Source organism: Nothoprocta perdicaria, unplaced genomic scaffold (assembly GCF_003342845.1).
Source record: "Nothoprocta perdicaria isolate Ctin4 unplaced genomic scaffold, notPer1 scaffold_20, whole genome shotgun sequence".
Taxonomy (NCBI): domain Eukaryota; kingdom Metazoa; phylum Chordata; class Aves; order Tinamiformes; family Tinamidae; genus Nothoprocta; species Nothoprocta perdicaria.
In genome coordinates this window covers 3,105,884-3,120,883 of record NW_020455205.1, presented here as the reverse complement: position 1 = coordinate 3,120,883, position 15,000 = coordinate 3,105,884, and the positions used below count along the sequence as shown (strand labels likewise).

The 15,000-nt window shown below is 43.1% G+C and overlaps 1 protein-coding gene and 1 long non-coding RNA gene across 2 annotated transcripts in view; one reads left to right on the top strand and one right to left on the bottom strand.

The window, feature by feature from the left end:
• The first annotated feature begins 2,237 nt into the window (after nucleotides 1–2,237).
• Nucleotides 2,238–3,700, top strand: LOC112946147. Its single transcript, XR_003249162.1, has 3 exons — nucleotides 2,238–2,359; nucleotides 2,736–2,790; nucleotides 3,617–3,700. It is a non-coding gene; the product is annotated as an uncharacterized LOC112946147 (long non-coding RNA).
• Nucleotides 3,701–6,176: 2,476 nt separating this feature from the next.
• The window catches only part of LMO4 (LIM domain only 4), an 11,777-nt gene continuing 2,953 nt past the window's right edge, over nucleotides 6,177–15,000 (bottom strand). The window contains exons 2-4 of the mRNA XM_026037921.1: nucleotides 11,204–11,300; nucleotides 10,692–10,847; nucleotides 6,177–6,884 (exon numbers count right to left, since the gene is read on the bottom strand). Of these exons, the coding sequence (XP_025893706.1) occupies nucleotides 6,876–6,884; nucleotides 10,692–10,847; nucleotides 11,204–11,300 (262 nt within the window). The 3' untranslated portion in view covers nucleotides 6,177–6,875. The remainder of the gene's footprint in view (nucleotides 6,885–10,691; nucleotides 10,848–11,203; nucleotides 11,301–15,000) is intronic.

Genomic DNA, 15,000 nt, shown 5'->3' with positions numbered 1-15,000 from the left:
TTCTTTTTTGGCCTTTTTCTGTGGTGTCACAGGGTTCCCCTCCCCCTCCCCAAATGCTATTTTCTAAAAACATCATTAAAAATGTAATTAACTGGCTTATTCTTTGGAAAGTCTGCAATTGTTTACCAAAGACTTGCCACACAAGCTGCCACCTTCGACTGTGTTGACGGGGGAAGTTATGCTCTTGTTTACAACTGTGCATCAATTCGACAATATATTTAGTTTTGGTACACGTTACATATAAAATTCTTACTGAGCTTAATGTTGCAGCAAATAACACATATAGTAAGCGAGTAGGATTTATCGCTGGCTGTAATGTCGTAGTACATATTCTAAATATATACGGTGAATGATATATGCACCCGCACATGCAAACAAAATGGAAATATATTTAGTTTAAGAAGTGATGAATTGTGTTTGCTTTCCTTCTTCTCGTTCTGTGTGCAGGAGAAGGGAGCTGAAGCGCGTGGGGCGGAGGGCCCGCGCGAGGAGGCTCCGCAGCTAGAGGTGCCGACAGACCTTCTGTGAGGGCCACTGGCTGCACCGGCAAGGAGAAAATGTCCCTCCCTCTAAAAACCTTCCCCTTAGAGACCTTTTTTTTTTTTTTTTTTTTTTTAAGAAGGAACAGCAATTTTCCCCTTTAAATTCATTTGTGTGTGTGGGGGGGATTGTTCTGAGCTCTCTAGTAAGCACGGAGGCCAGAAGGCTATGCTTAAATAATTCATCTACAAATTTGCAATATCTTTTTGAACTATAGCAATTAAACGGAAAATAGAAAAATCAGCTCAGCATCCTGTTTGGATGTAATTAAAGGTATAATCTGTTCCATTTGAATACTTCAGTGCTTACCCTTCTTAAAACAACAAATAAGAATAGTAGCTCATTTGCAGTATTTTTTTTCCCGAACYGTCTAAAAAGACTAACTGATGAAGCAAGAATAATAATTCTTAAATGTGGCATGAGCACAAAACACCAACCGCAGTTGTCAAATGATTGCTGCAGTTTCTAAGCCTGCCGAGGGTTCAGGAACACGGGATGGGCTCGATGGTAAAAAGCCCAAGTCTCAGTGTTGGCATCTTGATTGTGCCGATACAGTTACCTCTTAACTGCATCAGTGGAATTAATATTAGAGGATAGCCAAAAATATGCAGGTCACATGGTTATCAGCTCAGTCTTTTAGGGGCAGCTTGAAGCTACTTCTTTACTTTTTTTTTTGTTTGTTTGTTTTTAAGGATGCAGGAGCGATGCTGCATTTGCTGTCCCTTCGTTTTCTGTAAACAGCTGAGGATTTTGCAGCACGCTATCAGGGGGCAGCTTATGAGTTTTAGGTAGTTTTTTTTCCTCCTACTGGACGTGTTTCCACTGCTTCTCAAAGAAATTGAAGTCAGGTGCAGAGTTAATATCTGCCTTGTTCATTTATTTTTCTGTAAGCAATCAAGCTTTCCCCAAATCACAGGGCAATCTCTTCTCTTTCGAGAGTGAATATAGGCCCTGTTCTCTCAATTTGGTTTAACAAAACAACTGGCATAAGTTCAATGGAAGCGATGATTATTCTGAGAGGTTACGGCAAACCGCAGAAGCTGTTAGCGCAAGGCTGGCTGGTAAGATCCCCTAAGAGGAAAAGCTCTGTGGCTATTTCAAAATGTAATTAACGGCGCGTTCAGCAACGCGGGGCGCGAGCAGCGGCCGGTTCCCGGCGCAGCAGCCCGAGCGGCCCYGTCGCCGGCACCGCACGCTGCTCCGGCCGGGCGCCCGCCCTGCTGCGGGGCCACAAACCGACCTCRTGCGACGCTTTGGGGAAGGACGTCGGCGTTCTTTTAGCTAAGGCTGTAGCAGCAAGTCTTTCAAAAGTGTRTGTGTACATCTATGTATAAACGCATATATCATTGTTAGTCATTCAAAAAAACTTTCAGTTTCCAAGTTTAGTGTTTGTTAGTTGGGGTGCCCATCTAGATGTTGAAGGGAACAAAATTTATCTGCAAAAAAGCAAAGAAAAAGAACAAGCAATAGTTATAAGATGCATGGGAGGAAATGTCCGAGTATTGGCATGGCAAGTTGGAGAGTTCAGGCTCAGGCTTTTCCCTGTTACCTGGCGCCTGCTGCAGCTTCCCCAGGCCTGAATCTGCCCTGTTTGCGGCCACCCCTTGGAGGCCCTGCTCCGGGCCCGGCTCCCGGGGAGGCTCCCTGGCGCCTTGGTGCCCGCCGTGAGGCGGCACCGCCGCTCTGCTCCGCTCTGCTCCACAGGCCTGGCGCGCCGCGGGACGAGGGCCGCGTCCGGGGCCCTGCAGCCGACTGACCGACCAGGCAGCTGTTAAAACACGCGCAGCAACAAACCCGGACTTGTTACAAGGCTAACTTGGTAAGTTGTTACACAGCACCCACGCGGAGGGAAGGGTGGGGAAACCCGCAACACAGCCTCTTTGTCCAGGGCCGAGGACTTTCCTGGCCCTGGGCACTGGCTGCGAGCAGCCCCCGGCCGTGAGGGCGTTCCTGGCTGTCCCTGTGCCTTACGCGGGGGCAGTGGAGCTCCCGCTTGCTGCGGGGCAGGCTTGAGCTGGTGCGGAGCACAGCACCGGAGCCAGCCAGGGAGCAAGGCCGTTGCAGCCTCCACAGGGCCAAACCGCAGTGACTGGTGATGAATAAGGGCTAGAAGCACCTCTTTGACTTCTTACAAACACGTTTTTAATTTGCACCTAAAAAAAAAAAAAAAAAAAAAAAAGTGTTTCGGATTTCAGGTCACCCATGTGCAACTCCGTGCAAGGCCAGGTCCTCGGGCCGCTGAACCCACAGGTAAGATGAGCTGCCTGTGTTAAACCTCTCACCCGCTGCACCAGCGTGTCAATACGGTCGTGTCAGGTAAACTTCTGCTTTTTATTAAAAAAGCAACTTATAATGTAATTGATTGCTTAGCACGAGCCCTGTATTATGGCGCTGAGGGTGCTCGGGGCCCCGTTCGCACGGCTCTCGCAAGCCGGGGCCTGTCGCTGGGGTGCAGCCTGCGGCGGTGCGGCCTCCCCAGGCCTGACTCTGCCCTGTTTGCAGCCGCCCAGCGCAGCCCCAGCCCCACGCTGGGCCCATCCCTGCGGGAAGCCGCGCGGCCCGGCCGCCCCCACAGCCGGAGGGCGCCGGGGCTGAGCTCCGACGTGGCGGCAGCGGCAGCGCAGCGCGGTGCCCGCCGAGGCGAGGGCGCCGTGTGGGGCCGCACGYGCCACCCATGGGCGAGGGCAGCGCCCAGCGCCCGGCCGCGCCGCCAGGCTCACACCGCCGAGCAGTAACACTGTAATTGCAGCTTCGCAGAAACAAATTGCTCTTTAATTGCATAAGCTTTTCTGCGGCTTCGCTGCCCTGACAATAGGCACACACCTGGTACTAAAAGTAACGCGCAGCTATTTAATACTTCAAAACTGCATGCACAGATGTCCCTATTTCAATTTTTATATGTTATTTTAATAGCACCGTTCAGAAAGTAGAGCCTTCCAAAGAGCCATACTTCTGGTGCGGAAGTACAGGCCAAAGAATCTGATAAAAATTGTAAACTAAAATGGTCTTATGAAATGCCTGGCAATACTGGATATCAACTCATGCTACACTAGTATCTGATTTTTTTTTTTCCTAGCATTTACCCTAAAATTAGATGCTGCAGCTTTTATTGGCATTAACAAGGAATCAAGCAGACAAACTCAGTGTGGTTAATATGCTAAAGAAAGAAGATGTGACTTAATTTCATAGGTTTTCTTTTGGTAAGACATTCTCATTTTGTATTTCATAAGATACTGCATTACCTGTTAAAATATTTAAAGATAAATCATGTAGGACTGGAAAGACAGTATCTTGCTGCAAACAGAATTTGGTTTGGAAAGGCTTAATGTCCCACTGCCTGCCAGGATGCGTAAATCTCATAACTAGACAGCTGGGTAGGTAAAAACATTAAACCCATTTAGAGGGCAATCTTTTTACAAAATTGTTTCATTAATAAGAGTGACAATTTATATGATTGAGACACTTAGATGCAGTACAGACAGTGCATTTTATCCAGGTTCACGAGGATGATTTCAGATTAGTAATATTTCCTTTGCTTTTTTTTTTTTTTTTTTTTTAAACAGCATTCATTTTGAAAGTGAGGGAAGCTCTTCCTGACTGATTCTTTGTGTGACTTAGCAGCAGCCCTGAACGCAGCCGGGAGTGTTTCAGGGTCTGTGCAGCAAACGCATGTGATAAAAGGTGAGCGTGTGCATGATTTTCCTCACAGGTCACCTAAAAAAAGTGACTTTTCAGGTAAGTACAAACCCAAGTGTTTCCAGTAGCCTTTTATCCACACCTAACATAGCCATTAGGGCCTGCTTTATTGTCTGAAATGCCTCTGGTTTCAAGAAAGCATTTTACCTAAAGCAAGAATACTACTTAAATATGTTCTATTGTATATTCATAGCTCCATTAGGCCGTCTCCAATTTAGCACATCAAAGCAAAGGCTTCATCACTTGCATGTGGATTATGCTAACATGAGTGACATTTGTAATCTTATAGGTCTGCAACTTAAGAAATGCTTTTAAAGTAAGCTATTAAATAGGTAGCTGTGCTTTACAAACGAGTCATATAATAGTTTATTTAAAGCCTTTAATGAACTTCAACCTCTACATCACTAAATGCTATACTACATTACTTACTCAAAGTTATTAACTATCTTCTTAGCACTTCTAGGTTATATTGGACAACCAAAAATCCGTACATGTTAGATTTAAATACTGTACCTTGAGTACTTATACTGAAAGAATATAAAAAGATGTCTGCAGTCTCACTAATACTTAAATGCCATATTCATATGACTTGGAGTGTGTTTTCAAAGAAATTCAAACAGCGCAATTTGAAGGACTCTACCTAAAGACTTTAATGCCAGATCAAAAAGCTTAGAAACTTCTTTAAAAAAATGTAATTGCATTTAATTTAAAAAGTGATACATAGCTTCATTTTTTTTTTAATTACTGCATACATCATGCAAGGATTCTTTTGTGCTTTCTGTCCGATACTGTACATTAAGTCATTTTCTTTTCTCTGCAAGAGGCCTGTTTTTTCCCAAGCACTGAAGTATTAAAAGCAGAAATTCAGCAGCCCTCCAATATACTAGAGGTCAAGAAGTAGGATCTGAAAAGACTCTTGCCGTTGGTTGTTTAGACAGACAAATCTATGTATCAGTTTTTTGTGTATCAGCATCACTACCAAAGTCAGTCAAGCTCACACTGTAACCAGGCAAGCTGAACTCCTTTAGAACAGTATTAAAAAAGAAAATATAGTCATGATGTGGGTCACATATATTAGTCTCCTGTAAGAGTACAAGTTACCAATATTGATTTCTTATGAATTGCAGCAGGGGCACCTTCTAGGTGCTTGCAATTTCCTGACCAACAGCATACCATACATGGCCCATTCATTCRTTTATTTGCAACGAATAGTGAAAAGTCAGAATTCTTTTTTCCTCAAAATTATTCTGCATTTATCTACCTGTCAGTACCTGCAGGCAGAAAACCCACTAGACAGATTTCCTCTCTCTCTAACCTTAGAGGCTGCTCCATAGTTTTGAGGGGTTTATTTTGGTGTTTTTCTCTTGGAAAGGGGATGGTATTTGCCAGGAGCTGGTTGTGTTAGGCCAGCAAGCCCAGCGCTGTTCAGCGCAGAAGAGCTGTTGTCCTGCAGTGCTAACAGCTCCTCACGTGCGGGGCCCAGGCCAGGCACCGGCCTCGCGCTGCCGGCCGGCTGCCCTCAGAGCGCCCGCGCTCCTGCCCGCGCCCCCCGGCCCTGCGCCCCATCCAGGGAGACTCCGTGCGGAGGAGCGGGGCCTCGGGCCTGGAGCGGTGCCCGCCCGGCCGCCCCGGCTCTCGGCGGCAGCGGTGCCGGTATGGAGACTCTCGATGGCAAGTAAAGCGCAGCTGGAAGCGGCGCCCTGCGCCCTTGCCAACAGTGACGGGTTAAGTAGTTTAACAGATTCCTTACAGGTGTAAGGCAAAAAGTGGCAAACCAAAAAGCTCCTTTTCAAGGTAAGCGCTACATAAGGTTCAGTTTCAGAGTAATGTTCTGAATGTAGTTACCAAAAAAGGGCACCAGAACTGCTAAATCCCACACTCCAGTGTTTCTGTTTTACTTTTTTTATTATTTAAATACACCATACTAGAGCAAATGTCTCTGAAAATATCACAAATAAAAGATTTTTCTTCATTCAGCAAATTAGAAGTAGGTGAAAATTTCTACACAGTAGCTGCTATGAGCCTGACGGGTTTTTTTTTYYTTTTTYYTTTTTTTTTTTTTTGCCATGGGGAGTAGCAACATTAGGACAAAAACACTTACATGCATACATACATTGTATTTTACAGAGATACAATAAAAGTGTCTGTGATAGAGTATCACAAAAGCCACATCTTTCCTTTATCTCATGTTCAGTTTGATTGAAACACATTTCCTTACAACACTTAAATATACAAAGAGCAAAGAGAATGTTGTTAAGGTAAAACACAGGGTACAAACTCTGGCCAGTGCCCTGCTAATTGTTAATGAGGGTAGAAAGCAGATTTCAATGCTTCTTTTAATTAGCTTCATTAGTCATCTTCCCCACCCGCCCCCCCAAAGATGTCCTCCGGTGGATCTTTTTTCATTTTCTCTACAGTCTCCCATTAGCCCAGGTTCATGGAGTCCTTAATGTTCATATTCAGTCATTTTAATACACCAATAAATGTGGGAAGGGCAATCAAGAATAAAGAAGGTGCAATGGTATGGAGCTGGCATTGATGCTAGCTACAAAGGTGACTTGTCTACTTGGAGACATGGGATCCATCTGGGATGAACAAAGTCTGAGATGAAGGCACGCATTCTGCATTACTCTGACCCTTTAGCAGACCTGCAAGAAACAAAAATGGGCATCTTAGCTAAAAGGCTAAATTTGACATAGGAAACTTCAACAAGACTCTGCTCTCGGCTTTCCCTTATTCACTAATCTCTTTTTTATTAGATTACTTTCCAACTGTGACTTGATTAAGGCTTTCTACACTATCCATTCATACTGCTAATGTTTCAACTCCAAATAGCAAAAAGCAAGTATTTTCCGCAGTCTCATAAAAAAAGAGCAGACAGAAATTWAAAAAAAAAAAAAAAAGTTAAAAAAGACAACAACAAGTAAGTATACTTTCTGGTAGCAAACTGTACAGTGAATAAGGTCATTTCTCTGGGCCCCTTTTTAAAAGGGAAGAAACATTATGCCATGCCTTTGAAGACGCAAGTAATATGATCTTATAATTGGAAGAAATAGTGTGTAAAGCAAATAAGAAGTACAGCCAATATCCTCCCAAGGCAACTTTGGTTAATATGCTGCATTGCACAAGTGCTAAATATAGATATTTCAGGATTTTTCCCCCCCATTTAAAATTCCTCATCTGGTGTGTTAGTTAATGTTACATAAACATTTTAATATATGAAGTCAAACATGTGCTTTCACACTGGTGTTAATGAATTGTGATAATTAAAAGTGTCTAACTCAATAAAAATCTAAACTTTCATGGATAAAGTAGAAATGATCATCCATAGTCTTCGAAWACAATCTGTTTGCAATTACCAAAATGAAATAATATATATTAGATTTTTTATGGGTTTTAAACGACATTTTGTGCTTCCCAGGAAGTTCTTTTTTTCACCCTTTCTCTAAGTTACTAAAAGCCTGAGGTCTATTAGTAACTGCAACCCCCCACTTTCAAGCTAATTAAAGTAGTAGAGGCTCGGAGGTTTAATTCCCCAGAGCTGAAGCTCAGTGTGAGAAAGGTAATTTGTCTGTCCAGAACAAAGATTAGGGAGCAGCCAGCAAGCATATTTAATAAATGAGCATCAAATATCTTCCACTATGGACACAGACAACACCAATTATGTAACTACAAGGGAATTGTTGAGTGATATGTAAACTAGGAGATTTTTAAGATCTTCTTTAAGAGACGTAAGCTAACTCATACTTTATTTAAAAGTCCAGAAGCTGGAGATCCTGTTCGCTACCTGCCCTGCCAACCAGGGGAACATTTCAGCCGCGAGTAACGGCGCTGGCAGCGAGAACGGTGGGATGGGACCAAAGGCCAGAGCAGAGGCTGCTCCCCAGAGGCCAGGGCTGCCCCGCAACCCTCCTGGCACACGGGGCATCACCAACAAGCCGGCACCAGCCATGGAGCGGCCTTAACATGGAAACCAGAAAAGACAACAGGGATTTCACAACTGTCACCTTCATGAAATCCACAGCAAAGCGGGGTTTGGGTTTGGGGTTGTTTTTAAATGCAGAGTACAGCTCAATCTCCTCATCTTAATAAAAACGCCTGTGAATATTCTGCTATGTCTATAATCTCTAGCGGCTGAATAACCTGGAGACTGATTGAGCTTTAATGTTTAATAAAGAGTATTCTATCTATTGCAGACAACTCTGTCAAAGTGGAAGAACGTTTTTAATTAGTGGCCTTATTTTGTTAAAAAGGCCTCACACAAACAGTACTTCTTTGGCACCAACTCCTTCCCTCCTCCCTTTTGTTTTAGGGGGGAGTAGGAGGGGAATGTTCAAGTGCTCCCCAAAGCCCCTTCGAAAAGCGGCACGAGGCCTCGGCGCATTTGCAGCAGGTACAGCAAATACAGGCAAGGGAGGCACAAGAGCTGCGAGCCCCAGCGCGCCGCTCTCGCTGGCAGCTCTGGGGCTGCCGCCTCGCGGCCCGGCTGGCTCGGGCCCCGCTCCCTGCGGTGCCGGCTCCGCACGCCTGGGCCCGCTTCACTTCCCTTGTCCGTGTTCCGTCTTCCTCGGTCGTGTCTACTGCTTTTACTGAAACTAAATCATTTTTATGTTTTGCTAAGGCATAGTAAGAAACTGCTAAAACTAAATGACAATTTAGACACCTATTTGAAGTTACATTAAACTTTACATTCATAGAAGACATGTGGATAAACCACTCTCTCGGCACGGTAAACTTCTTACTGCAGTGTATAAAGATGAACGGTTTTACYTGTATTTTGAAATGGGATACCTACAAATATTCATGTAACCGATTCACTGCTACCTCCTCTGTACTACAGATTTGTTTCATTAAAATTCACAACAGTATAAATCTATGAATCTTTAACTGTATTTGTACTTCCTTGAGGAGAGGCTGCACATTCGCCTCCAATCTTAATTATCTTTGTTCTGCCTAACTATATGACTTTTGTACTCAGCTCCCTCTTGTCACCTCAGTTGACAAATTAGGTAAATAAAAAAGCTCCGTGTTTTATTTTGATGTAATTATAGTCACTGCATAGGAGTCAAAAGATTACTTAAAATTAATCAGTAAATTTATGCACAGAAAAAAAAGCAAACATGGATATTGAAATTTAGCAACAGAACAATAAAAAAACATGGAAATTAAAAACAGGTTTGCATTTTTTTGTACGTATTTACCACTATGTAAAAGCATTAAAAAAATTCTGCACATTACAGAATAGAGAAACCCAGCATTTGTCCCAGATTTTTTTAATCTTTCAAATTCGTATTTGCAGATAAATGTTATTTTTTGTGATCCTTACAGACATTAATGAAGTTCCTATTGTAAATCTATAAAGAATTACCAACTGAAGTGTGCACTTTTTGTTTCATTGCAATAACTCAGTGCTGTGTGATTGCCTGGGTTAATGATGAAAAAGTCAAATATACTATCAGAGCTGATGGAAAAATCTATCACCAATCTGAAATTAAAATTCATCTGTGGTCAATAAGATTTAATATCCATGCAAGTGGCGCTGTAAAGAGTAAATGAATCAATGTCATCAATACATAATCAGTATGAAATATGATGTGAATAAAATTATGTGCAAGAGTCATACATTCACTCTTTTCTGGACCAGGGTGGAATGAACAGTCTCTTAACTCAAGGTTGACAGTAATTGTTACAAATTAGACACAGCAGTTATCAAAATGCACTCACTTGCATAGCTTTAGGACTTATTAAGGAGATTAAAATAGATCTAAAACTATCTAGTTTCAGGACAACTGTTGATCCAATTTTTTTCCCTCCTCCTCTGCATGATTTGTATACTCCTAATTTACTCATGTGACTAGAGTTTGCTCAGTCTAGAAACCAAGAACTACTGAGCACAGAGATGTGCTAATTGTGCTATTAGTGTTACAGGAAAATAAGAATTTTAAGTTATGAGATAAAAACAGACAAGAAAATACTTCTGGACGGGTTCCCCGACAGGTTTCCTCAACTACAACTTTAATATTAAAGTGAAATACAAAGGCTTAATTCAGAAACCTTCTTTCACAATCATTTATTTCCATATTAAGGAATCTATTTTTCCTTCCCCAGTAACCTGCACTCTTTTAGTCCTTAATTTCAAAGCTATATAAAATAAAATGCTTCTCTTTGTTAAGACAATTTGTAAGAGCGCATGTTCTGCATTCCAGTATTCTATATGAGGAGTTCAACAGCTATTCACATCTACATGCCCAAACCTAAACAAACTGACTCATCATACACTTTATGTATACGTAGATTGAAAGGGTTAGTACTTCTGCCCCATACCTCATGCCTAAGTTAAGCTCAGTTATTTAAAGGTGCCCCTTGGGATGGCGGGAAGTATCCACTATTAGACTGAAAGAAATTGATCTTCATTTAGCTCTAATAAAGCTTATTAGTAATTGTTGAGTATTCACCTTCTGGTCTGGCAGTAGTGGATTACTCTGAAGTGAATTCAAATGGCCATTGATGAGAGCTGTAGGTCTATCATGTTCACAAAATAAACTGCCATTGATGTAGTGAAACCGATCTCCTGGGACCAGGCGATTCCGGCAGGTAGAGCATGTAAAACACTGAAAAAGGAAAGAGACAGCGGTGAAACTACAGCCCGAATGAGGCAGGCTGCAGGTTGGAAAATTGCACTTSAGAGCCTGTGAGTACAGCTGAGCTATGGAGCTGCTTTGCTTTCTAGTATCTCCCAAACTGGCATTAGTCTTACCTGTAGGGACTACGCAGCACATAACTCGAGCACAGCTTTACCGGTGATGAGGGGACAAAGCGGAACACGAGAGGAAGCTCTGTGATATACACTCGTAGTTCCAGTTACTGCTCTGCACGCTGCTCATAAGCACACGCAGACTTTACAAGAAAGAAGCAGGGCACTACTAATAAGCTAGTGAGAAAAGAGAAAAAAAAAACCAACCCTCACCTTAAGATGATAGACATTGCCCTGCGCCCTCATGACCAGCTCGCTAGCAGGAATGGACTGTCCACAGGCACTGCAAGCACCACTATTTCCAAATAACCTGAAACAGAGGTGATGATCATGAATAATTTAATACACAGGAGRCTCTAACCATTTTTGCGCATCACTGCAATGGTTTATTACACAACTATTTCAGACTTCTGACCCCTGTCTTCCAACTTGCTTATGGGTTGTAGTACGAAAAAGTATATTTTTGTATAACAAGTGGTAGCTTCACCCTACCCTGGATGTTGGTTGCACAAGATTTAATCAGAAATATTGACTTACACCTCTAGAAACACAAACAATTCTGTACTACACACATTTTATCAGATTACTGGGTTCATCATAAAAAAAAAAGATACAATTCATGACTGGAGTTTAAATGCATTGTGTCCTTGAAATTATATGAAGAACTCTTTTGTACTTTAATCATATCTTGAGATATGAGTCATCAAAAGGGTTAAGAGGATTTGATTGTATATCTAAGAAGACATCATGCTCAGTGTATTGAAACTCCAGTAAACCTCCATCAGTGCAGAGTTTCCATTAGAAACTCTCTGCTATCCAGGTTGATATATAATGTGTATGGGTTAACCTTTTCAATCATGGTGTCAACACTTTAGATTTGCCTCTGCTCATCTCTTTCATCCTAACCTTCTCTCTCTCTTGATAATGAAATGCTTGCTCCAACTTCCCTCTATCTGCTCCTGAGTCCACAATTTAGATTACTTCATCTCTGCTAGCAACAAACTGAATGAAATTTCGATTTGAGCAGAAAGTAATTTACCGGGATCTGGACCCATTTGTCATCATATCTCTCTGGGTGTTTGCTGTATCACTGCAGTTTTCCTATGCAATCAAATGAGACCACAACATCTGCCATGGGGGGGAACACGCAGTGGGGGAGGGGGAGAGGCACAAGAGTGCTGAAGAAAAATATATACATAATTCTTCAAACCCATTTAAAGGCACAACACAGCGATGCAAAATATAACGCAGTAATGAGTACTGAGGGCCACTTTCACCGACAACTAGGAAACCTTCGTTTGCTTTTGTGTCTTTCTCTTCAATATTCACAGATATTTATAAAGAGGACCCCAATCTCCTCACAGCAGAAAAGGAAACTGCCCCAGCTGCCCAGGTCACAGACCCACTTCCCTGCACCATGTAAAACACAGTAATCGGATTTACAAATTAGTGTATTGGTGTCATAATAAATATTAATATTTGCATCTCTTTCCTGTCCAAATAAAGTCATAAAATTCTGTTTGTGTCATCCTAGGAGACGCATTACAACAGAATACCCGTAATCTGAATGATTGCAGTATGCCTCTGTATAAAAATAATTGCTTTGAATTTTCTGAATCTGGGCTTGCAGAGGAGGCTTGTCATGTTCAAACTACTAATTTGCTGTCGCCACTTTATTGAAAATAGCCTGTAAGTTGTTATTAAATGTATCGACTGAACGACAGAGAGAGTAGTAAAACTGCCCCTTAAGATGGCTTTTAATAGGAAGCCGAGAAACAAATTTTGCAGCAGCATCGATTTGAAGAGTTCAATCAAAACTCCATTTCAAAACTAATTAGTCTGAGATGCACGACACATTGACACATTCCTGCAGAAGCGCAGCGGTTACACAGGGAAAGCTGAACCGGCAGCGCGGCRGGACCTGCAGCCACGACCAAACTGCCTAGAAACTTGGGGTCTGTGGCCGCGGCCTCTCTGGCGGCAGGAGCGGGTCCGGCGGCTCCGTCGCACGCGGAGGTGGCTCCGGAGCCTTACAAAGCGCCCTGCTCCTCGAGCAGCTGGCCAGGAAAAGGTGCATGGGAAGCACCTGAAGCTTCGGGAAGGCAGCAGGGACCGGTCACGTTTCCAGACCCAAGATCCCAAAAGGCTCCCTGGGGCAGGGCCCTCGGCTGTGCTCCCGCTCCCAGAGTGCGCGGCCAGCGGCTCCTCAGCCCCTGCTACAACTGCGTCAGCAACTGGAACGCAGCTTCTCGGCGCCCCGGCCTCGCGGCGCCGCTTCTCCTTTTCAAGCGCTCATTTATTATACAAATCTCTCCRGCTAGACGTGGTTGCACACCTTGAATGCCCGTGAATTTTAACGGGCGCAGTCCAACTAACCCAGAGGCTTCCACACGTCCCAGGTGCCACCCAGCCAGGCTCCCACTGCATTCCTCGGTTCRGGAAGCCACTGCAGCTGCGGCCTTCTGCTGAAATCCCTACAGTTGCTTGCCAAGTTAGACCACCTTATTACAACTATCTGCTACTTTGTATTATTTACTAGGACAATTAAGCTTATTTTTCCTTCGCTGCTGTTACAAACACTTTTGTAATATCATTACCAGGAAAACAGTTTTATCTTAAGAATAATATTATTCCTTCCTAACAGTAAAGGAGGCCCAGCACTAACTATTCTTTACTGAATAAAAAAAAAAAAAAGTTGTTTCACGTGGTTTCTGAGAGGCTGGAGAGCTAATTATCTAACCAGGGGGACTGTCCAGGACAGTATTTGATTTAAAAGGCTCGAGGCTTTAGGTGCTCAATTAAGTAGCTATCGGTCTCAGACTGGACTTTAATGGGCTCTTTTCTCTTTAACTGCAGCAATGGGTAGAGATACCCCAGGTCGGGCTAATTAAAGCCAGGGGACTCTTTAATTGTGATGACAGAATTGGTTTCAGTTTCCTCTTTGGGTCCTCAGTCCAAGAAGGTCATTAATATTTCAACATTTGGGCAATGCAATCAATCACCAACATCAAGAGGTTCCCTATACGGGCAAGGCGCTCTCTCCCACACTGAGCAGCCTTGTACCGAGCCACCTTAAACCAACAGCCCAGCCTTGCCCACACCCCAATACACAAGCGCTCCTATTTCTCCTCCTGACCCTCCATGCGAGTGGGAGCGAAGGCAACAAGAAATCTTTTCAGTGCGGTTTCATGTCTTGCTGCTCAAAATTGGATATCTGCAGAAACACATTTCTAGCAAACTGTGATAAAATAAAAAGAAGATCTGAAGTTGTTTCCCAAAGTATGGGGAGAGATTTGAATGCCCTAATTCCCGCACCCCACAGGACATATTTGTGCCCACAAACACGCACCCAGCCCAACGCGCATCCAAAACTAACGATCCAGAAGTGACTGGCGTTTCTGCAGATTCTCTGTATTTAATCTAAATTCTGCACCAGCTATATTTAATGTAACAAAGGAAGGCAACACAGAAATTATGCCTGGAGCCAAGTCCATTAAAGGTACTTCAGCATAACTAGAGACCAAGCACCTTAAAAGCACCAGAAGCTATTGATACTTAAAAGGGGGGCTGCGCATAATGGCAAGTGCTGCATTAGAGAAGGGGAAGGGAGGGAGGGAGGGGAAAAAAAAAAAAAAAAAAGCCAAATTACGCTTGGTTAATTCAGAGTAACAGATCTGCCCCCAAGTGAATTGGAGGCCTTGAATTAATTCTGTTATGACAAATCAAGATAAACGTTCCCCCTAAATTGCATGCGATTTAATTAATTTTTGAGATCCTGAGGTTTTTTTTTTTCCTAGCTAATAGTTCACATGCTCCTGTGCTGTCATTGTGCTTGAGTGGGCAGACTTCAAAGTGATATTAAATAACCAACTATTAGATTTACCTAGCACGTCCTACTGGAAAAGTGCCATTTAATTACCTAGCCTGTTCAATTAAAGGGACAGCATTCCCTGAATATAGCAGCTTGCCGCTGATTACCAGGGAAATGAACTCGCTGCCCGGCGGCCCCT